Raw genomic sequence first — 22,085 nt, 5'->3', positions numbered from 1 at the left:
CAGAGCAAAGAATAGAATATAATACTGGAACCATAATTAGTGACATCAAAGTCAATATAAAATATAGCTTTTGTATCTGAATTGCTCAGCACAGTGTGGAATGAAGAGAAAGCGCTCCTTGTTTGTGTGTTGAATAAATTGAATGAAAGGGAGAAAGTGATTTTCATTCACATAAAAAGAGACTTCTGGATAGAAAAAAAAATTCTCCTAGGGGTAGAGTGTGATGAAGAAAAAACTTGACGTTGAAAGATCCAAGTCCTAATTCTCTTTACTTGGGACTTCTCTGAGTTATTTCTTCTTCTGTAAATGGGGTCTACTCTGCATTCTGGAAATACCACACTCAACCCACATCTACTGAGCACTCTGTTGACCTTACCCAGAATTGGCTCTGGGTTATCATCTAATATGAAGAAGTTTCTCTCCTGTCACCCTGGCCAGTGAATGATTTTTGCAGGTTACTGATTACCACACAGGGTGATGAGTGCTATGACAGTGGTAGGTGCAGGGTGCCTTGAGCATTACAAAAAAAAAACAAAACAAAACAAAACAAAACAAAAAAAAAACGATAAACATAACAGAGGCTGAAAGGTTACGAGAGAGTTGAGTGAGGAAGGTAAGAGAAGTACATTTTAGTTGAGAAACTGCCATGGGACAGGCATTTAACTGCAAAGACTGTTGCAGAAAATGCAGGTCATGTTGAAAATAATGTATGGGAGCAAAGGTACGAGCATCAGGGAGGCAGGGAGGGTGGATGTGAATCAAGGAGGTAGGAGGAGACCAGATCAGCCCACCATTTGCTGTCCTGCCTGCCTCATAGTGGGGACCAGGGAATACAAAACTGTTCTTCTCTCTACAGAAGGTTGGGCAGTGGTAAGAACAGAGTTCAAAGTAAGGACAGTGTCCTGTGATGGGCAAAATTATTCCCCTTATCTCAACAGGTGATGAAATTCTGGAGCTCAATGGTGAATCGATGGCTGGACTAACACATCAGGATGCTTTGCAGAAGTTCAAGGTGACAGTTTCTAATCAATATCCAGTCAAACTCCAGGGCCTTCAGGCAACAGCACCAACTGTTCCCTCCTTTACATGAAGGGTACCTAGCTGATGCTGATCTTGAGCACAGTGTTAAAAAATGGCATTACTCAGAAAATTAGAATGTGATCAGGATTGTTGTTGGGGGATATTTGAACTACTTAAAATTTATAAAGTTGTTTTAAAACAGTATGCATGATATTTTATGTATTTATACTCATATATTTACAAATATATTTTGAGTTTTTAAGGAATAACTAAAAGAAATTTTTGACTTTCCATATAGTTGGTTCAATTCAAGGCTATTTTGTGTACACATACACAAATATGTGTGAATATATATATATAGTACTTGTATATCTGCTTATAAGGTATGTAATATATAATATAATACACATTGTACATAATATATAACATGTAGTACTAATGTATGTATAGATATATAACATTTATTACATATGTGTGTGACATATATATTGTATTCAATGCTATATGCAATGACACATATAATGTTATATATTATATGTAGTAAATAATGTATGATATGCAATATAGTACTTTTGTGTGTGTCATATATGTCACTTATATGAATAATACACACTGAGCTGCATTTCCTTTATTAAGTATTTTATTACTGTTACTCGTGGAGGCCAGTTTTCCTCACCTGCCCTGGCATGGCTGTGGTATTGTCACATTCTCCCTTTCCTTTCAGCAAGCCAAGAAAGGCCTCCTCACCCTAACTGTGAGGACCCGCCTGACAGCGCCCCCTGCCCTGGGCAGCCACCTGTCTCCACCCCTGTGCCGCTCCCTGAGCTCCAGCACATGCGTCGCCAAGGACAGCAGCCTGTTTGCCCTGGAAAGCCCTGCGTCTCCTGCCAGCACTGCCAAGCCCAATTATAGAGTCATGGTGGAGGTTTCCCTGAAGAAAGGTAGGAGCGCTGCCCACTAGAGACTCTGCCACCTTCTCCCAGCCTCCTACTGGGCTTCCATAGCTGGCTGAGTTCAGGCTTCCCTGTTGGAATCAGCCCAGGGTGGGCAGGATGCTCTCAACTAGCAGATCCCATGGCTGTTGTTGGGCTGAGCTAGGCAGGAGGTTGAGTTCTCTGCTTAGAGAAGCTCAATACAGACCATTCAAGTCCAGACAAAGTGTCCTTATGCAGTGGTGGAAATAAAACAACACATAGATGGTAAGTGGGAGGAAGGAAATGGACACAATGGTTCAGGCTTTGTAGCTCTGCAGCTAATGTACTCAGTAACCTTGGGCAGGTTACTTTCTCTCTGGGCCCCTGTTTTCTTACCCAGACAAGAGAATTGAAGTTCTTTCGAGCTCTGACATTTGAGGGTCCACAGCATTTCATTATTTCACCACAGGGCCCAGGAAACCCTTTCTGCCAAAGTTCAACTGAACTGAGACCAGAAGGGTGGCAGCTAGTCAGAGTTAGGCTCCAGCAGAGGGGTCATGTGTTCTAGGAACAGAGGGAGGATCATCATGACCAAAGTAAGGTGGACAGAGTGAATGGTGATGTCAGAGTGCTTGGCATCCATGGAGAGAGACTGGCTCCACAGAAGTTTGCAACTGGATTCTGTTCTAATTGAATTGGAAGCTGTTCAAGTATTTCTAAGTAGAGGGTGACACATCAGCTCAGGCTTTGAACCACATCTCCTAGGTTTCTCTGTGCATAATATCCTGTGGTGTGATGAAAGTGGAGGCTTGAAAACCATTTGGATCCTTTTGGGTCAGTGCGTGGGAGTAGTGTTTTGGAGAGAAGTAGATGGATTGAGATGAATTGTAGAAGTTTGGGGGGAAGAGGTTGTGTAATTAATTCATTGCATAGGAATCTGCCTGATGTATGTCTTAGCTCCCCTGCTGGACTGGGAGCTCCTGGAAGACTCAGACATCTGTGTATCTGAGGCCTGGTGCAGTGTTTGAGAGAAGTGCTAGGTGCATATGGGTGTGTACAGGCATGCTGTACAGGGTTCCTGCAGGGAGTTTTCTGAACATGCATGAAATAAGGGTAAGGCATGGCCTCGGAGTGGTATTTCCTCTGATCACTGTTATCTGAAGCACCTTTGAGGAGGGTCTTTGCCTGCTTGATTTAAATAAGCATCTTCTTATTCTTAGACTCTACCTGAACAGATTTTGCTTCAACAGTGTTTGGATTGAGGTTCAAGATCTACATTTTAAATAAGGACTCCAGGTGATTCTGATGCCCGTTGGGCTGAGGAACTCTTGCTCTAGTCAGGAAGGCTGCCTAGGGTTCTGACTTGCATTGGTGGTTCATGTCACAGCCCAAATTCTTCACCTGTAGAATAGGGTGACTAGCAATGGCCCATGACATCCTGCAGGGGGCTTTGGAGAGAACCAGGATGAAAAAGGTGAAAATATTCATGAAAGTGCTTTGTAAAGCATGTGAAAAACCATAAAGGAGGTCTTCCTTCTATTCCGTGGTCACTCAATCTAGTCCTCCCTGCTGACTTCTCGTTTTCCAGATCTCTACTCTGAGACCTGAAGTGGCCATCCTGTCACCTATTAGCAAACCTCTAGTCCTCTCCTTCCACATTCTGTAGGATCCCCATGGCCCTGATACCACCTATATGCTGCTAAAAACTTTTAACTTCTGCTTCACTTTCTTCCTGGTTCCAGGATGACCTGGGCCACTCTCTGCAGCACAGGTCCTCCCGGCATTAAAAGTGCAACTTGAGCGTAACTGAGTGCTAGGTCCTTATCCACATCGTCACTGTCCCCCCCCTAACTTTCCCAGTTTTGGTAAACAGCATTGTCATTCATTCAGTTACTCAAGCCCAAACCTATCTGAGTTATTTTGATATTTGTGTACTAAATTCCTGTATTTCATCCCTTAGCAAATCTGTCTTCAACAGATTTTCACATACATAGATCTTTCTTTCTTCATTAATGGTGAAGTAAAGGCCACCGTTGTCTTGCTCAGCAGTGCCACTCAACTTGGCCTCCAGGCTTCCCTTCTTGAACACCCATAGTTCTTTCTTGCAGCTGTCAGACATTTGTAACAGAAGTTAGATCACGACACTCTCCTGCTCACAGCTCTCCCATGGCGTGCCTTCTCAGTATGGACTAGCATCGATTCCATGGTGCACTTCCTTCCAGAGCCCTGTGTAATCTGGCCCTTGATCCTCTCATTCATCATCTCATGCCACACTCCCTGAGATGACCATGCCCTTCCTGGACTTGTAATATGGCATGCTTTTTCTTGCCCTTGGGCCTTTTTCTTTTTCTTTTTTTTTTTTTTTTTTTTTTGTTGTTGTTGTTTGTTTTTGTTTTCTGCTTCTGGTATGCTCTGCCCTATCTCCTCATTCCTGGCTCTTTCTTGTCATCCACATTTTAGCCTAAACATCATTGTCTCCTCTAAGGTTCAAAGTGGTCATCCTGTCACCTTCTAGCACATTCTCCATTGATTCTCTGCATAATACCACTGTCTGATAACCCCTCCTTCCTTTGTTCCCTTTTTCTTTTCTTTTTCCTTCTCTTCTTTCTTTTTAGTGTTTCCCCACTTGGAATTACTCTCCTTTGCCTGCCTTGGTCACTTTAGAACCCTAAGTAGCACCTATATACAGTGCACAGTGGATGCCCCACAAATGTGGGTGGATTAAATTGAATGCCATGATAAATAAGGCACCCTGATGGACAATGTTGAAGGCAGCTAAACACCTAGTGCACACCTGGGAAGGCTCACCGTCTCCCGCCTCACCCTGTTCTGCCTTGCAGAGGCTGGCGTTGGCCTGGGCATCGGCCTGTGCAGTGTCCCCTACTTCCAGTGCATCTCGGGCATTTTTGTTCACACTCTCTCACCAGGATCTGTGGCACATCTGGATGGACGACTGCGGTATGTCCTCACTTCTGTTTTTGAATAGACTCCTGACTCACAGCAGAGGGAAGAAATATCTAGGAATGTCAGGAGATTGATTTGGAGATTGCTGCATAGAATGACATAGGCATGGCCCAGAGTCTGCTCCTCAAAGTGGCTGGACCAGCTGCAGCATGACATAGACAGCACCTGGGCCCTGGGCTCAATCTTCAGCACACTGAGAGAGAGAGAGAGAGAGAGAGAGAGAGAGAGAGAGAGAGAGAGAGAGAGAGAGAGAGGAGGAGGAGGAGGAAAGGAGGGAAGGAGAGAGAGAAGGTTTAGGAGGGAGAGAGAGGCAGCTGACTCGATCTGCATTTTAACAAGAACCCCCTGGGATTTGTATGTATGTGACAGTTTAAGAAGCAAGGCCTCAGAGAGCCAGTCTGCAACAGAAAGTGAAAGTAAACACACTTTAACTCAGATTCAAGCAGTATAGAATTCCTAGTGTCATAAATAGGAGCTTTCAAGGTTTGTCTGTGAGCCTCTATATAGAAAAAGCAGTTCTCTGAACAAATCAGTTGCATAAATACAGTGTCCTTGCTGGCATAAACAAAATATTTTCCGGCACTGCAGGCATATTTCTTTACAAATATATTCTAAGAGTAGTACAAATCTAAATGTTCTTTTCAATAAGTGACCTAACTTTACTCAAAATATTTGATCTCAATTCAACTTGTTATAATACTTTATACTCACTGTAACATTTGCATATAGTACATTTTCTTTCATTGGGTTTGGGTTTTGCCAAATTAAGAGATTTCTGCCCTATTTTGAAAGTTTTCCTATAATTTCAGTATATAGGCAAGTCTTGCATAAGATGGTATCTTGGGGCTTAGGAGATAGCTCAGTTAGTAGAGTGCTTGCCCTTTGCAAGCACAAGGCCCTGGTTCGATCCCCAGCACTGCCAAAAAAAAAAAAAAAGAAGGTATCTTGATGGAGCTTTCTGAATTAGAGACACACTGCTGCTACTGTCATCTGCAGGAGGGTGATAGCTGACTTGCTGAGCTTCTGTGCTGGGTACTTGGGGCATACTGCAGGGTCAGGGAGATGGCCTTTGTCCTAATACCCTCTAACAGAGAGTATGTCCTTCCTAGGCCTACAAGGTAGGGATTATTCAGGAAACTTTTACTTGCCTTGGCATTTAGAGCTCTATGACAGTAACTTTTAGTTACATCAATAAATTGTGTCCTTTCATTAGCAAGGGTGATGATGAAAGGGGACCTGCTCAGCAGAAATATAGGAAAAGGGGAAAAGCAGACTCACAACAGGGGGATCAGGAAAAACAGCACAGGAACTGGCATTTCCATCCTGGTCCTGCTGATAACACAGTGAGGCCAGGGATCTGCAAATTTCAGACCTCTTGATTGTTCAATCATTTTTTTTTTTGGAAGAAAGCCATAAACAGGTATCTCTGAATTGTCTATAGCCATAGCTGTCATCCTACAACAACACAGCTTGGTCACTGTGACAGAGATGGGAATGGCCTTTTGAAGCCTGAAGTACTCACTATTTGCCCTCCTTAGAGAAAAAAAATGTGTCAAATCCCCAGCTATCAGAGATTATTTCATGTTTTGTGTCAGTTTCCTCATCTGTGATGGGGAAAGAAGGTAAATTGCACAAATCCTCCATGTATCTAATGCACCCCTCTTTTCTACTCTTTAATTTTTACTGTTTAGGTGGCTGTGTTAGTCAGTTTTCTGTTACTATAATGAATGCCTAAGATAATCAATTTATAAGAGCAAAGGATTATTTGGTTATTTGGGAGTTTCCACTTCATGTCTGATTGATCCCATTGCTTTTGGGCCAATAGCGAGGCAGCACATCATGGCAGGCGGCATAATATGTAGCAAACTGTTTACCTTGTAATGGGAACATGAAAAAGAGACAGAGGAATGGGAGTGTGTCACTTTCCCCTTCAAGGGCATTACCTTCCCTTCCCCATAACCAGAAGACCTCTTGCTTGGTCCCACCTCCGAAATGTTCTATGACTTTCTAATAGCACTAAGGTGAGGATCAAGACTTTAACATAAGGGTATTTGGGGGACACTTCTCTAAACTAGAAACAGTTGCTGGTACACTCCAATCCCATGTTAAAACTCAAATGAGGTTCATCACCTGCCTTTTAATTTTCTATTTCCAAGAACTTCAATTGATTTCCTACCTAGCTATTTCATTTTTGCTCTTCAGCACATTCTATCCAATCATTCTCCTAATCATTCTGCTTATGAGAACACCGAAGTCCAAGGAGAAGATGCAATGGGTTACATCATGGTTGACCTGCTCAAACAGTTACATCAGATAAACCCTGCCCTCAGCTTGATTGGGTTGTAATTAAATGGGAAAGGAGGAGCAAAGTTACAGATGAAGTTTGTTCATGTTGGAGCTAGCTGGGTATGAAATATCGGCTACTCTGTGGTTGTGCAAGAATTGGGTGAGGGATGTATTGCTTTGGTACACCTTGTTCTGAGTTTTGGTCAAGTAGTGAGGGAGGTGCACTCAACAGCCCAGGCTGCTCCCAGGGCAGTACCCTTCCAAATGTCAATATTCATTAGCTTTCTGATGGCTTCCTGTTGGTGCTTCTGCAGGTGTGGTGATGAGATCGTAGAAATCAATGATTCGCCTGTGCACTGCATGACACTCAATGAAGTCTATGCGATCCTGAGTCACTGTAATCCCGGTCCAGTGCCCATCATCGTTAGCCGACATCCAGACCCACAGGTAACATCCCACTAGGTTATGCACTTCTTCCCAGGTTCACTCTTCCAGTACCAAACTGGAACAAGAATGAATGACAACAGAATATTACTGGTTATGGTTTGAACTGAATCCCCATGAACCCATTCCAACTTTCTGTGATAAACCAAATAACTTTATCAGAGATCCATTAACGAAGTCCTAGACATCTGGAGCAAATGGCTTCAACTGAGGCAACCCTCTTACAACTGAGTTACAAGCAGGAAGATAGAGACCTGTGGTCCCAGTTAGTATATGCAAGAGATTTATTTGCATATGTGTCTAGTGGGTACACACTATGGTATTGTTCTGGAGCTCTGCACTGAGGAGAGAGATGAACAAGTTCACAGTACATAGTCCTGCAGAAGTCCACAGTCCCCAATAAAGAGACTGACAGAGCAATAAGCAGCAATACAGAGAGGAAAGTACTAAGGAGAAGAGATGAGTATGTAAGGCAAGAAATCCTAGAAGCTAGTTTTCTTCAAAGAATTTGAAGTAGATCATCCCAGGTAGTAGGAAGGCAAAGTTCAGAGTCATGGAGGGACTTGTCATGGAGACAGGCAGTTTTGGGGGGGCCAGCATGTAGTGTGCTAGGCAAAGAGTGATCAAGAACCAGGTTTGGCTGGTGAGGCACTGTGGTTACCTTGTTAAAGGTTGTTAGATTGCTGAAGACTCTATTTTTTCCTGTATGTTTAGTGCAATGCTACAGAAAGTTGATAGTTATAGATGTAACACGTCACAGTTTGTTTGTTGTTTTTTTTCAGTATAGAGTGGGTGGAGTGTGAAGTTTGTAGGAGGAAAGACACAGGTAGAGAGGGCCTGAATGAAACAGAAGACATGGGAAGAGATTACAGGAAAGGGGGCAATAGGTGGCCAAGCTTGGGAGCAATCAATGGTATTTGTTGACTGGTTAGCTGTGGGTGAGGGCAAGCATCCTAAGACTTGGGTGTTTCTAGACTGGATGACAGAATGATGTTAACACTACCACCAGAATGGAGACTTGAAGAAGGGGAATGGGCTTGGGAAAGAAGAAAATGACTTCAGAGTGGGACAATATCGAAGTTAAATTTCTTGTGGGATGTCCAGAGGGAAATACCCAGTAGACATTTGATCTCGGGTCTGACAGTGGTGGTAATGAGATTCAAGCTGGAGCTAGACTGACAGTTGATGCCATGGCCCTGATGGGATCATTTTGGGGAACCTTGGTGATTATCACTGTACCTTTTATTTAATCCTTATTGTGTGCCAGGTGTAATGGTTGAAGACTTGACACACACAACTGCGTTTAGTTGTTGTCACAACCCTCTGCAGTTGGTATGCTCCCCTCACCCAACTCACCAGGAGGAAACTGAGGCTTGGAAAGGAAGAGGGACTTGCCCACTGGTGGAGCCACTAAGTGGAGAGGCTAAACCTTAAGCCCACCAAAGCCTTTGCTATTAAGTAATTAATTCCCAGACTCAGTGAAAATAGGAACAGGTAATGGAATAGTGGGGAAGATCAGCTACATACAGGGTAGAGCGGGTTCAAACTAGCCCCCTTCAACCACTGCACATGAAGCTAACCATGCTGGAGGAAAGCAGGCTTCTACTTAAGCTAAACAAATAATTGACCTAAATCTCTGGGACATAAAAGAAAAGAAAGGAGTCTCAATTGGTTTGTGGATGCCTCTTGCTGCCTGAAGGACTATGATGTGGAACAGGGCCAGGATGTGGGGCAGATGCTGTGGCTCTGAGCAAGGGACACTGAGAGATGTGGCTGGAGACTTGGGGCAGACACTCCGAGAGCCACAGGAGGTGATGGCCTTGGGAGTGAGGGAGTCATACACATGATACAAAAACATATTTTAAGTTAACAGTTTAAATGACATTAAGTACATTTAATGTTGTTGTACAAACCACCAAGTCTCACCTTTAAAACTGAAGCTCTGTACTCAAGAAATAATAAATCCCTACTTCCCCTCCCTTCACCCTTGGTAACTGCCCTTCTACTTCTGTTTCCATGATTTTGACTGTTCTACATACCTCATGTAATGGAACCATACAGTATTTGTCCTTTTATGACTGCTTATTTCATTTAGCATGATGTCCTTAAGGAGTATCCATGTTGTAGCCTGTGTCAAAATTTTCCTTCCTTTTAAAGGTTAATTAATATTCCACTTTATGCATACACCAACATGTTGTTTATCCATTCATCTATGGATGGATAATTAGGTTGCTTTCACCTTTGACTACTATGATAATGCTGCAATAGATATGAACTGTAGATATAGCTTTGAGTCACTTATTTTAATTCTTTTGAATATGTTTAATTCTTTGGGATATGCTGGATCATATGGCAATTCTATTTTTTGACTTTTTAAAGAAACTTCATACTGTTTTCCATAGAGGCTCAACTATTTTATATTCCCATAAACAGTGTATAAGTGTCCCAATTTCACCACATCTTTGCCAAGACATGTTATTTTGTTTTATTTTATTTTTATATTTTAATTTTTAATTTGTTTGAATTAGTTACACATGACAGCAGAATGAATTTATGCATTTTGATAAATCACACATAAATGGAGTATAATTTCTCATTTTTCCTGATTGTACATATTGCAGGATCACGTCAGTCATGCAGTCATATATGTACATGAGGTAATAATGTCTGTTTCACTGTACTATCCTTCCTACTCCCAGACCCCTCCCCTCCCTTCACTCCCCTCTACCCAATACCAAAGTAACTCCATCTTTTCCTAGTGTCCCCCAATCCCTTATTGTGAGGTAGCATCCCCATATCAGAGAAAACATTCAGTCCTGGTTTTTGGGTTTGGCTTATTTTGCTTAGCATGATATTCTCCAACTCCTTCAACAGATGAATAGATAAAGAAAATGTGGTATATATAGATGATGGACTATTACTCAGCCTTACAGAAGAATGAAATTATGGCATTTGCTGGTAATGGATGAAATTTTATTTTCTTGATAGCAGCCATTCTATTAGGGTGTGGAGTGATGATTCATTTAGTTGAGATTTGCATTTTTCAAATGATAAGCACATTTTACAGGTGTTTTTTGGCCATTTGTAATCTTCAGAGAAAGTTCCTATTATAATTTCCTTTGCCCATTTTAAATTGAATTATAATTTTGTCATCGTTGAATTGTAGGAGTTTTTGTGTGTGTTCGTGTATTTTCTGGATTTGACCCTTTATTGAATATTAATTTTGCAAGTAATTGTTCCCATCCTGTGAATTGTCTTTCACTTGTGATCGGTGTTCTGTGATGCCTGGAAGTTTTTAATTTTACATACTCAATTTATCTTTCTTTTATTTCTCTACTTTTTCTTTCAAATGATTTCTCAAATATCTCTGTCTACACTGTGAAGTGGGTTCTATAGTGTTATTATTTTACAGAAAAAGAAATTGAGACTTAGAAGGTTAATTAACTTGTAAGGAGGAAAAAGGACTTGGAAAAAAAGTCTGTTTGACTCCAAACTCATACTCTTAACTTTTACTGTAATGAGATTACTGACTTGTGAGGCAGCAACAGAGAATACAATGGTGATGGTGGTGGTTTTGGTGATGCTGGTGGTGGTGATGGTAATGGTGGTGATGGTGATGCTGGCGTTGGCGGTGATGATGGTGGTGGTGATGGTGGCCTGATGGTGTGGTGGTGGTAATGATAATGTTGAGTGGTAGTAGTGTGGTGATGGTGATGGTGGTGATGGTGATGGTGGTGATAATACTGTAATGTCATGACAGCATTGCCAAGAATGGAGTTGCTTGCAGGGGTAGACTGTGAAATAGTTACTTTACTTCAAGTTTTATAGCGAGAAGTGGGGAAAAGTTTGGAGAGTCAAAAGGGCCCACTCAACTCTTTTATTGGCAGACTTTGGACATTATCTGGAAGATTCTGGGGAGTCACTGACTCCCAGGGTATTTCTGGAAGGGAACTTGTCAACTGTTTGCAGAATGGACTGAAAGGAAAGATATTAGAATCCAGGGGCACAGGTGGTTTGGCACTTGGAGCCTAGGGCAGGGGTTTCCACTGTTTGAGAATAGAATTAATGTTTTCTAGGTCTCTGATAGCAGCAACTCAAAGAAGCTGTGACTCAGGCTGTGGAGAACATCAAGTTTGGAAAAGAGAGGCATCAGTGGAGCTTGGAAGGTAAGGAAAGTAGTGAACTTTGATTTGAAATATCTTCTTTGAAATGCAGGGTTTTGGGCATTACACCCTCTACCTTAAGAATACGTGAGAACGGTCAGCACAGCAAGCATGGTGCACAGACAAGGGTTGAAAGCCAGGATTCCACCTGCTAAACATGGCTCACATTTTTGCTTTGTTTGGAAGGTGCAAGATTTTTCAAGCACCTGAATTTGAATTCTTTTAAATATGGCAGGCACCTTCCAGTTCTCTGTGGTCCCCACCATTTCCTTTTTCTTCTACTAGTTTGCTTTTCACACGCATTTCCCTATACACATTTAATTTTGCAGCCACTATTCTTTAATGATAAAATCTTCAGAAACTGTAATATCTAATAATATATCTCACTTATTGAATCTTATAATATCAGGACACTGTGCTAATTCATGTCTTATTTTACTGAATTTTAACATGTAATTTTTGTGCACATTTTATAGAAAAAAAGTGGAGACCCTGCGAGAGGACTCGCTTACCCAAAATCACAGCAAAATTATGCAGAGGATCTGGGACAGTGACCCAGCTGGCTGGCTCCCATGCCCAGCTGTTGGACATTAGGGAGGTCATTATGGAGCATCCAAGAGCAGCCACCACACTGATATTGACAAAGAGAATAAATGGTGCGGGAAACATTGAGAGAAAAAGACAGACATAGAATTCTATTTCAACTGTGTTCTACTATTTCCATCCACCCAAGATACATATATGCCTATGGGGAAGTTGACTGAGAAATTCACCAACATTTTAACTGTGGTAATCTCTAGATGATTGGAATACAAGGGAGTGTTTACTTTCTTCCATGCCTTACTATTTTGTGGCTGGGTTTTCTCAAATGAGGATGCATTATTTTGTGAACAGGAAGAAACAAAAGAAAACTTCTTTTAAAAGAGGATTTGAATTATAAGCTTGGCTGGTCTTGGTTCTTCCCTAAAGTCTAAGGTGCCTTCCCATGGGGCTCACTTGGCTCTCCCAGCCTCACAGAATAGACTGGGGTTTGAGCAAGAAACCAGGCTTCAATCTACTCCCACCTGCTTTAGCTGTGATTCTAAGAAAGGAGCACCTTTGACAGTTTACTACTAGAGAGAGGGACCTCTTGAGGATGTGTGGGTGGCCCAAGTGCAGGAAACTATGGGGGATGGGTTGAGGACTAGAAGGAGGCGCAGGAATGGGAAGGGCAAGAAAGAGAGGGCCACAGCAAGAACCTATGGTTTACTGAGCTCACTTTATCTTCAGCTGGAAAGAAACTGTAGCTTGTTGGTATAAGGTTCAAAGTGCCTTCCCTTGTATTCTCTTTCCTTGATGTTGAAACTCAAAGCAAGCCTAGAAACCTTGCAATTATCCCTATTTTATAGATGCAGAAATGGAGTGAGGTGGGCTGAGTTCCCCAGGAAGCTGATCTTGAGATGGAGTTTAGCATGCAAGATATTTTTAGGAGGTTTCCCTAGGATTGACACCTGTGGAAGGGAGGAGAGGAAGCAGGGTTGGGAAGAGGCAGAGAGGAGCCCTTGGAGATCTGAAGCTAATATGATCCATTAAGGTTGGCCTGTATTGGCAGCAATGGCAGGACTGTTCTACCCATCTCCACCAGTCACTGGAACTAGGCCACCCCCCTTGGCAAGCGCGGCTGTCACAGCTGAGGTGGTTCCTAGAGGAACTGACATTTGAAAGCCATCTGCCACCAGTCACTGCACAAGAGGGACACCCAAACCCTTTTGATAGGTGATCTGAGCAGCACATCTTTGTATTCACCACAGGCTCAGAAACTTTGAATGATTTTCTCAACCCAAAACCATATAGCTCTTTGGAGATCAAACCAGAGGCTGCTGAGCTCTAAATACAAAATGGTCTTGGCTGAGCAGCAGACAGCTGTAGGGTGGTGTGTGCTGCCCTGGAGCGGTTCAGGGCAGGCTGGGGTGTTTTCTCCTGACTTCCAAGCTCAGCTGTGGAGGGTACCTGTATGCTTCCCTTGTAGGGTCAAAAGGTTGGAGAGCAGCTGGCATATGGCGGCCTACCTGGAGAAGGAGCGAGATGAAGAACTCAGCACCCCCCACATCGCAGGGCTCAGAAGATCATGGTCCGCTCCAGCAGTGACAGCAGTTACATGTCTGGGTCCCCGGGGGGCAGTCCGTGCAGTGGCAGTGCTGAGAAGCAGCCCTCTGACCGGGAAAGCAGCACTCACAGCCCCAGCCTGCCCCTGGGGAGGGAGCCAGGGGTGCTTCCAATGGCCTCATCCAGGCCATCTCAGGAGAGCCCACCCCTCTCGGAGAGCTTGGATGGCCATCCGCCTCTAAGACTGAAGAATCCTTCGAGATCTGGGTGAGGAAAGCCTACATCCTCCAAGCCCAAGCCTCCACCCAGAAAATACTTTAAAAGGACAGTGAGCTCTCAGCGAGTCTGAAAGAAAGAGAGAACTCCTTATGCTCTTCTGGGCACACCTTGCCCAGCTGCAGCATGGTAAGAGGAATATGGGTGGACTGAGTGTCATCTAGTTGGTGCCACACATAGGAATTCCTAAGCATCGGCCATGGCAGAATAAGTTTCTGCTCCAGCAGAGGAAAAGCTGATATTCAGGAGTCAGGTGAAGACTTACTGTGCAAAGATAGATTTGAAGCTTGGCAGGTCCAAAATAGAAGCCCCAGTCTGCACAATGGCTCTTGGCTTCCCATCCATAACCCACTGGAATTTGAGGTCCCTGTGTGTGGGTTGTCACACCTTTGTGATAGACAAAAAGAAGATGTCCAAGAGGGGTCACTCCCTGATGGAGGAGGGAGAGGTCACTGCACAGAAATCCTCAGGTGCTCTGCTGAGAAGAGTAGTTGCCTAAGTAACTAAAAAGGGGACAAGAAGCTAAATTACCCTCTTTTTAATGTTGAGTAGACAGATGCGATTGTGAGATATTGGCCCCTATTTCTCCCCCAGTGAGCTTAAACTTGCAAGGTGGGAATCCTTGAGGGAATCTCAACTTCTCTAAGCCGAGGTTTCCTTATCTGTCACTTGAGCCTGCACTTAGTGATTCCCTCAAAGAGCTACTTTACCAGTTAAGTGTCTAGCACAGTCTCAGACCCAGTGTGCTCCTTGCTGTGATCATTCCCCCATCACACACCTTAGACACCTTCTTCCTCACAGCCCCACCCACCTCCTTACAGGAAGACCAACTCACAGACAGGAAGCAGCAGTACTGGGAGCCATTTTATGCACAGAACTATGCTAAATACTTTTATGTACATTGTCTCAGCTCATGCTTGTACCATTCTGAGGGTGAGGGTCCCAATTACACAAAGTCAGAACTGAGAAACTTGCTTAAGTTCATATTGCTAGTGGGTCCCTCTTAACCACTGTGCCATGAGTTTTCCCCAGGTAGCTGCTCCACTGGGAAGGTAGAATGAAGCCTCAGAAGTTCCCTACAATGAGGGTTGATGAGCTTCAGAAGTATAAGAAACCCTGAGTGGTGGTGGAGAGGTAGTGGGGGAGGATGGTCTTGACCAGGAGAGACACAGTGAGTGAGGGTAGGATGAGACCAGGTTACTAAAGAGGAAGTTGCAGTCTTGCAGAGAGCAGGAGGATGTGGCTGGCTACCAACACATGATGGAGTTGTCAAGGTGGATCTGACCCTCCACCTTTTGGCAAATAACTTATTTTTCCTTGGGCCTGAGATCTAGGAGAAGGGCAGATTGGAAACAGGTAGGCTGAGAGGTCATGATTTTACTCTCTTCCTGGAATGAAGGAGGGTAGTGGACCTAGTAATGCCCAGGGGCCACCTGGTCAGGTGGGGCCATACACAGGGCAGGGACTAGCCCAAAGTAAGATGGCAGGAGGAGGAAGCAGGGTTTCTGGGCAAGGAGCTGACACAGGAGCTTTCTTGCAAGCAGCTGCCCTCATCTTTGTTACCTTGTCCTGCCTTGTCAGTACTCCTTCCTGCATCCTCTACCAGCAGCTCAGAGACAGCTGGCAGCACAGAGACAAATCTGCAGCTGCTCTTCTCTGTCCCCTCTGTGTTTTCCCACATGGCCTTCTCCTGTAATCTATTCCACCATGCACAATAAACACAACACACTTGTGCTGGGTGCTGGGGTTAATAAAGAAAGGACTATAGCCCAACAGGAAATAGGAAACAATCTGCTTGATTTGGCTCATCTTTAGATTTCCTTGACAGTTCCTGGGCACTTCTGATTGGATGTTATTCTGTGCCTCCAGTGTACACAATGTCCCCCCACCTCCTTCTACTTCTTTTTCCCTCCCTCCTGTTCTCACTCCCCTTTGTAGATCTTTTCCTTCATAGTCCTAAGCCCTTCTCAAGGGCCTGTGGATGTCCCCCAAATCTTTCTCTTCTACTATAACTCAAGGGAACTTAACTTCCACAACCAAAATGACCATCAGGATGTTTTCCTCAACAAAACACCAATTCTTTTCTTTTTAGAAAATCAGCACAAACTATAACCTGTGTTAAAGCAACAACAACAACAACAATTACTTTCTCTCTTCTCTGCTAAATCCCTCTCTCTAGATCTTTTTCTTTCTTTTCCTTCTCCCTTACTCATCCATCAAGCACTGTGCCAGGAAACATTTGTCAGAAAAATATTTTATATAAAATTAAACTTATTTCAGTAACTAATTTTAAAAACCTCCCATGAGGAGGGTGCAACATCAGATGTATTGATTAAAAGAAAAATAAATACATTTGTATCTATTCCAAGATGTCAAGCTACTTTGATGAGGCAGGCACGGTGATGCATACCTGTAATCCCAGCCACTTGGGAAGCTGAGGCAGGGGGCTAGCCTCAGCAACTTGGTGAGGCCCTAAGCAACTTAGTGACACTTTGTCTAAAAATAAATAAATAAATAAAAAGGGTTGGGGCGGTGGGTCGGTGGTAAAACACCTCTGGGTTCATTCCCCAGTACCTTAAATAAATAAATAAAGCTACTTTGATTACCGTGCTTCATATCAATTGGTATCAGTTGTGTCTGCCTGTAAAAGTGCCAACAATTTATGGACAGATGTCACTTTACAAAACTTAGAATGGGATGAAATGAAACATCCTGAGTGATAAGAGTTGTAGAGACCTTCAGGTTAATATTTTAAGTGTCCAATGCTATGGCCAACCCTTGCTTTTTCGAATGACTAGTTTAAGAAGCCCCAAAATTCCTTTAGATTGGTTGATCTCTCAGTATTTCCAAACTGCTCTCTTTAAGCTCAGTTTTACAGTAGGAACTTGGAATGATGCAATGGCTTGTGAACACGTTTCTAACTTCTGTACATCTTTTCTTCCCCCAAAAATGTTTCTTGTTGACATGGATCTCAGACTGTGGGCATCTGTGGTCCCAGAGGATGCTTGCATGTGCTCCTCCATCTTTCCTGCCTCTCTGAAGGAAGGACTGCAGCCTTGTCAAATGACCCAGTGTTACATGATTCTGGAACCAATACAACGCAGAGGTCACCACAGCATAGTGAAGTGTTTCTTTTGCAGATGATGGACTATAAGAAGCATCATTGTGATGATGCCTGCCTTTCAATTCGTTTTTTTCTGGGAGGGTATCGTGCTTGGTCGGCCTATTTCTCTAGTACACTCTTATTTAGCTTCTCTGTAAAATTATTACTCTTTTTTCAAGTATGAGACTAAAAACACCTCTTTGGTGAAGCCTCCTCTACCTCTGGAAGACAGCTGGTGCCCCCTGCTTCCAGAGCCATGTACTGGACGCCAGGTTGTCTGGGGCTCCCAGAAGTGCCAGTTCTGCCATGGTGGCACCGTGGAGGAAAGAACCCTCTTTACAAGGCTGCTGATGAATTTTCCATTAAAGGCAGCTCAATATCCGCCCTCCAGTCCTAATCAAAGTGTGCTTGGCCTTCTCACAGCTGGAGGCTACCGTTTTGACACAATCTTGCTTCCTGTTTACACCACAGGAAGTCAGAGAGCTGCTGTCACCACTGCTGCCACAGGAAGACACAGCAGGGAGAACCCAGGGTGCTGCTGCCTGCTGCTCAGGACTTGGAGTAGGCCCTCTGACAGCGTCCTCCACGGAGGGTGAGCCAGGGAGGAGAAGAAACAGTCCAGGTAAGCCTTCATGGAGATCTTCTAGAAGGAAGGGCCCCCTGGAGATAGGTCCAGTGATAAAGTAAGAGCTGGAGCTTGGTCTGAGGATCAGTGTTCTGCATTGACATGTCTGGTAGCTTAGGTTGATAAGCCATCAGGAGTCTGGGGCTTTGGGACAGCAGAACAATGGATGCTGTCCAGGCTAAAAAATTTCCAGATTGTATCAGTGATGCTGCAGCGGTTGTGATGAGAATGCAGAAGAATCCAGGAAGGCAATAGGAGAATGGGGCCTTTGGGAAGAGGTCCAAAGACACTACTCCCACTCAACCATCATGGGGGACAGCCGCCTGTGGGGTGCTAACATCTAGCATGCTGCATTCAGTCTTTCCAAGTTTGAGAACATAGTGTCAGAGACGTATAAGAAGCTATTTTGTTGGTGTTCATCATATCCACAAGGTGGATAACAAATGTGTGTCCCCCATGGTACATTGAACAGTGCTAAGACATGACCTGAGTATTCATGGCTTGCTAGAAGCTTAGGATTTGGAGTTGGGAAATCCTGAATCACCATCATTAACTGTGATTCTAGACACCTATTCTGCCTTTGAGAGCCTCAGTTGGCTCATCAGCAAGGTATGGAAGATCTCATAGGAATCCAACACATGATTCAATTCAGCAAGCACATGACAAATGCTGGATTCCAGAGGCCCTTATGCTTGGTGCTGGAGGAGAGAGAAAGGGATGAGACAGGCAAGTTTCTGCTATAAGGAACTGCAAATTACCACAGAGAAATAAAAATGTAGGCTACAAACCATATGCCTAGTTGAGAAATACTACCAAAAAGCTCGTGACAGGCTCCTGGAGAGTTAAGGAACATTATGAGTAGAAAGATCCAGCACATCTCAGCCAGACAGGTGCACCTGTTAATCTTCCCCAGCTTGCAAAGGGCTTGCCTTTAGAACCTTTGACTCCCACATCTCAGCACAGGAGCCCCTAACTGCTGAACAATTTATAAATGCAAAACAGAACAAGAAGGCTGGATTCACTTGTCTGAGTCCTGGGGTCATTCATTGCTACCCAGGGCTTTCAGATTGAGCAGAGAGCTTCTCCTTGATAGCATCAACACAGCCCTTGTGACCTGGCATTGAGACAAGGGACAGAGAAGAACAGTGTTTCTTAAACTGGGTTGCATTCTGGCATTAAGAATCTCGCTTAGAAGCACACAGCCAAAGCAGCATATGCTTAATCAAAGAAATATGGTATGTGGGAAACACGGCAGGGCCATGTGTCGACTTGTTTCTTGACATTGGAGCTCAGGGGCCAAACTTTTCCTATCCCTGAGAAGGACAATCAGGGGCAAATTCTTCTATGCCCATGCAGATGCAATGCCAGTTCCATGCCCATTTCTGAGGACTCCCCTGTGCCTCCTAGGTTGAAGGGCTGGACATGTTAGGGCATGCCTGAGGTCCCTGCTGGCACAGAGCAGGTGGCAGCAGGAAATTCCCTGTAGGGCTTATGGAATTCCCAACACCCAGACTGCACCCCAGCTGCATCAAATCCGAACTAGGAATGAACCCTTAGATCTGATGTTGCCAAGGTTGAGAAGCAGTGTCACAGAGCTACCTGGAACATTGTGATCAGCTCTTAAAAGTGTGCACATTCACATTGGACATAAGCAGTCCAAACCAAATATGGGAACCAATTTGGCCTAAAAGTTTAAAAGGGAAGAAAATTGCTTTGGTCTTTACTTCTTTAATGAGTTCTCTGCGTGGCTACTTTAGGCAGTGGAAAGGACATGCGAGTGGCACAGGAGGTGTGGGGTCTCGTACTTGCTCTGCCAGGGGATGTCCCTGGCTCTTCATGCACACTGCAGTCCTCAAGTGCAAAATGCCAGAGATTAGACCAGACATTTCTTGAGAACATCTTCAATGCTGGAACATTAGGATGATAGGAAGTTAACTTAACTTTCTGGTTCTCCTGTCTTGCAACTCAGTCAAGTGATGGCAACTAGAGCTGCCCATCTTGGTGTCCACCATTTCTGCTCATCTTCTTCAGAGCCCTTTTGCTGCTCAGCTTTGAAACTAGAATTTAGGAAGAAAAGTCATAATAAGATTAATGCCCATTTCTGGTTTTGTTTCTCCTCCCTAGTGACCCAAGCATCCCCAATTAAACACCCGCTGCTTAAGAGGCAGGCTCGGATGGACTATAGCTTTGATACCACAGCTGAAGACCCTTGGGTTAGAATTTCTGACTGCATCAAAAACTTATTTAGCCCCATTATGAGCGGAACCACAGCCACATTCCACTGCAGCCCAATGTCAGTCTGGGTGAAGAAGATGGGGCACAGAGCCATCCAGACGGGACCTCACCAAAGCTGGACACTGCTAATGGTGCTCACAAAGTTTACAAGTCAGGGGACAGCAGCACTGTGAAGAAAGGGCCCCCTGTGGCCCCTAAGCCAGCCTGGTTTCGTCAAAGTTTAAAAGGTCTGAGGAATCGTGCTCCAGACCCAAGAAGGCTACCTGATACAGCCTCATCCCCGCAGCCAACACCGGCTTCTAGGGAGCCCCTGGGGCCACACCCGCGGGCCACCTCCTCTTCCATTAAGCAGAGAATCAGCTCCTTTGAAACCTTTGGTTCCTCTCAACTGCCTGACAGAGGAGCCCAGAGACTGAGCCTTCAACCCTCCTCTGGAGAAGCCTCCAAACCTCCCACAAAGCAAGAGGGAGGACGGTTTTCAGGTCTCTCTGGGCGAGGGGCTCCATTCTCTGTGGAGCACAGGCAACCAGAGCAGGAGCAGCTGCCCTCAGGTTTCCCTGCAGCCTCCAAGGCCAGTGATGCAGGTGTGTCTGAGTCTTCTCCCCCAGGACAGCAGCCTCGTCAGAAAACCCTCTCCCTTGACCCTGACCCTCTCTCAAGGCTGCTGTCCACACAGATTGAGGACTCTCAAGGTCCAGTCCTCAAAATGCCAAGCCAGCGGGCACGCAGCTTCCCCCTGACTAGGACCCAATCTTGTGAGACAAAGCTGTTTGATGAAAGGACCAGTAAGCTCTACTCCATCAGCAGCCAGGTGTCATCGGCTGTCATGAAGTCCTTGCTGTGCCTTCCATCTTCAATCTCCTATGGCCAGACAACCTGCACCCCCAAGGAAGGAGCATCTCCAAAGATGCCGTCCAATGAAGATGCAGCTACAGATAGTTCTGAGCTGGCCTCCTCAGACCTGGGGTTCTCTCTCAAGTGAGTGTCTATACCAGTGTTTCTCTCACTGTCCTCACCTTTCTTTCCTTTCTCATTTTTCTTTCTTTTTCAGTTCTCCATATCACTTTATTTTATTTTTGTGGTGCTGAGGATTGAACCTAAGGGTGCTGTCCCAATGAGCTCCATCCCTAGTCCTTTTTATATTTTATTTTGAGTCAAGGTCTCAATTGTTGAGGCTGGTCTTGAACTTGCAGTTATCCTGCCTCCACCTCCTGAGTCGCTGGTATTACATGCATGTGCAACCACACCCGCCTGTACCACTTAAAAAAATTTCTCAGATATATTATCAGATGCACTAGTTTAAAAATTGTTCCTCCTCTTCTGCTGTTCTTCCTCTTCTTCCTCCTCCTCCTCCTTCTTTGAAAATCTAAGTTGGCACATTATATATAATAGTGGGATTCCTTGTTACATATTGGTACATTCATATAACATAATTTAGCCAGTTTCATTCCCTAGTACCTCGTTGAGTGTGTGTGTGTGCGCGCGCGCGTGTGTGTGTGTGTGTTTGTGCGCTACACTTCTCCCTTACATATCAAGGAGAAGTTTTCACAATGCCTGGCATCAGGAGATGGGGCACAAGAATGGTCCCCTGGCAAATTACCCATGGAGAGTTTGGAAGGCTGGTGCACATTTGAAAGATCCCATTCTTAACTCAGATGAAGCTAGGAGATTCCCCCCTTGGAGTTCCTAGTGCTCCCCAAAAGAAATTCATTTGTACTCTGCACATTGGCTCAGACCCTTGGACAGGCATTTAGGACACTTGGATTCTGGCACTAGCTCAGGTACTGACACTCTGACCATGAGCAGGTTCCTTCAACTGAGTTTCCACTTCAGCTGAAATTAGGAGGTGAAAGAGACCCACTTTGCAGAACTGTGAGGCTGCCAGAGGTTTTGGGTGGCTTCTTCAGAGCTGGAGCTTGATGTTCCCTCTTTAATAAGTTCAGTTCTGCATTTGTTAGTCTTATTTATTG

At 44.3% G+C, this 22,085-nt stretch overlaps 1 protein-coding gene across 1 annotated transcript in view; it reads left to right on the top strand.

Moving 5' to 3' along the window:
* The window catches only part of IL16 (interleukin 16), a 112,634-nt gene that overhangs the window by 81,718 nt on the left and 8,831 nt on the right, over nucleotides 1-22,085 (top strand). Inside the window, 15 exon segments of the mRNA XM_079124247.1 lie at nucleotides 939-1,012; nucleotides 1,745-1,961; nucleotides 4,775-4,892; nucleotides 7,499-7,631; nucleotides 11,705-11,713; nucleotides 11,716-11,794; nucleotides 13,800-13,801; nucleotides 13,807-13,857; nucleotides 13,860-14,124; nucleotides 14,127-14,149; nucleotides 14,151-14,196; nucleotides 14,199-14,281; nucleotides 17,727-17,877; nucleotides 20,005-20,139; nucleotides 20,142-21,093. Of these exon segments, the coding sequence (XP_078980373.1) occupies nucleotides 939-1,012; nucleotides 1,745-1,961; nucleotides 4,775-4,892; nucleotides 7,499-7,631; nucleotides 11,705-11,713; nucleotides 11,716-11,794; nucleotides 13,800-13,801; nucleotides 13,807-13,857; nucleotides 13,860-14,124; nucleotides 14,127-14,149; nucleotides 14,151-14,196; nucleotides 14,199-14,281; nucleotides 17,727-17,877; nucleotides 20,005-20,139; nucleotides 20,142-21,093 (2,338 nt within the window).

This window comes from Sciurus vulgaris (assembly GCF_902686455.1).
Source record: "Sciurus vulgaris genome assembly, chromosome: 2".
Taxonomy (NCBI): Eukaryota; Metazoa; Chordata; class Mammalia; order Rodentia; family Sciuridae; genus Sciurus; species Sciurus vulgaris.
Note: the sequence above shows the minus strand (reverse complement) of the source record. Positions and strands in the feature narration are given on the sequence as shown.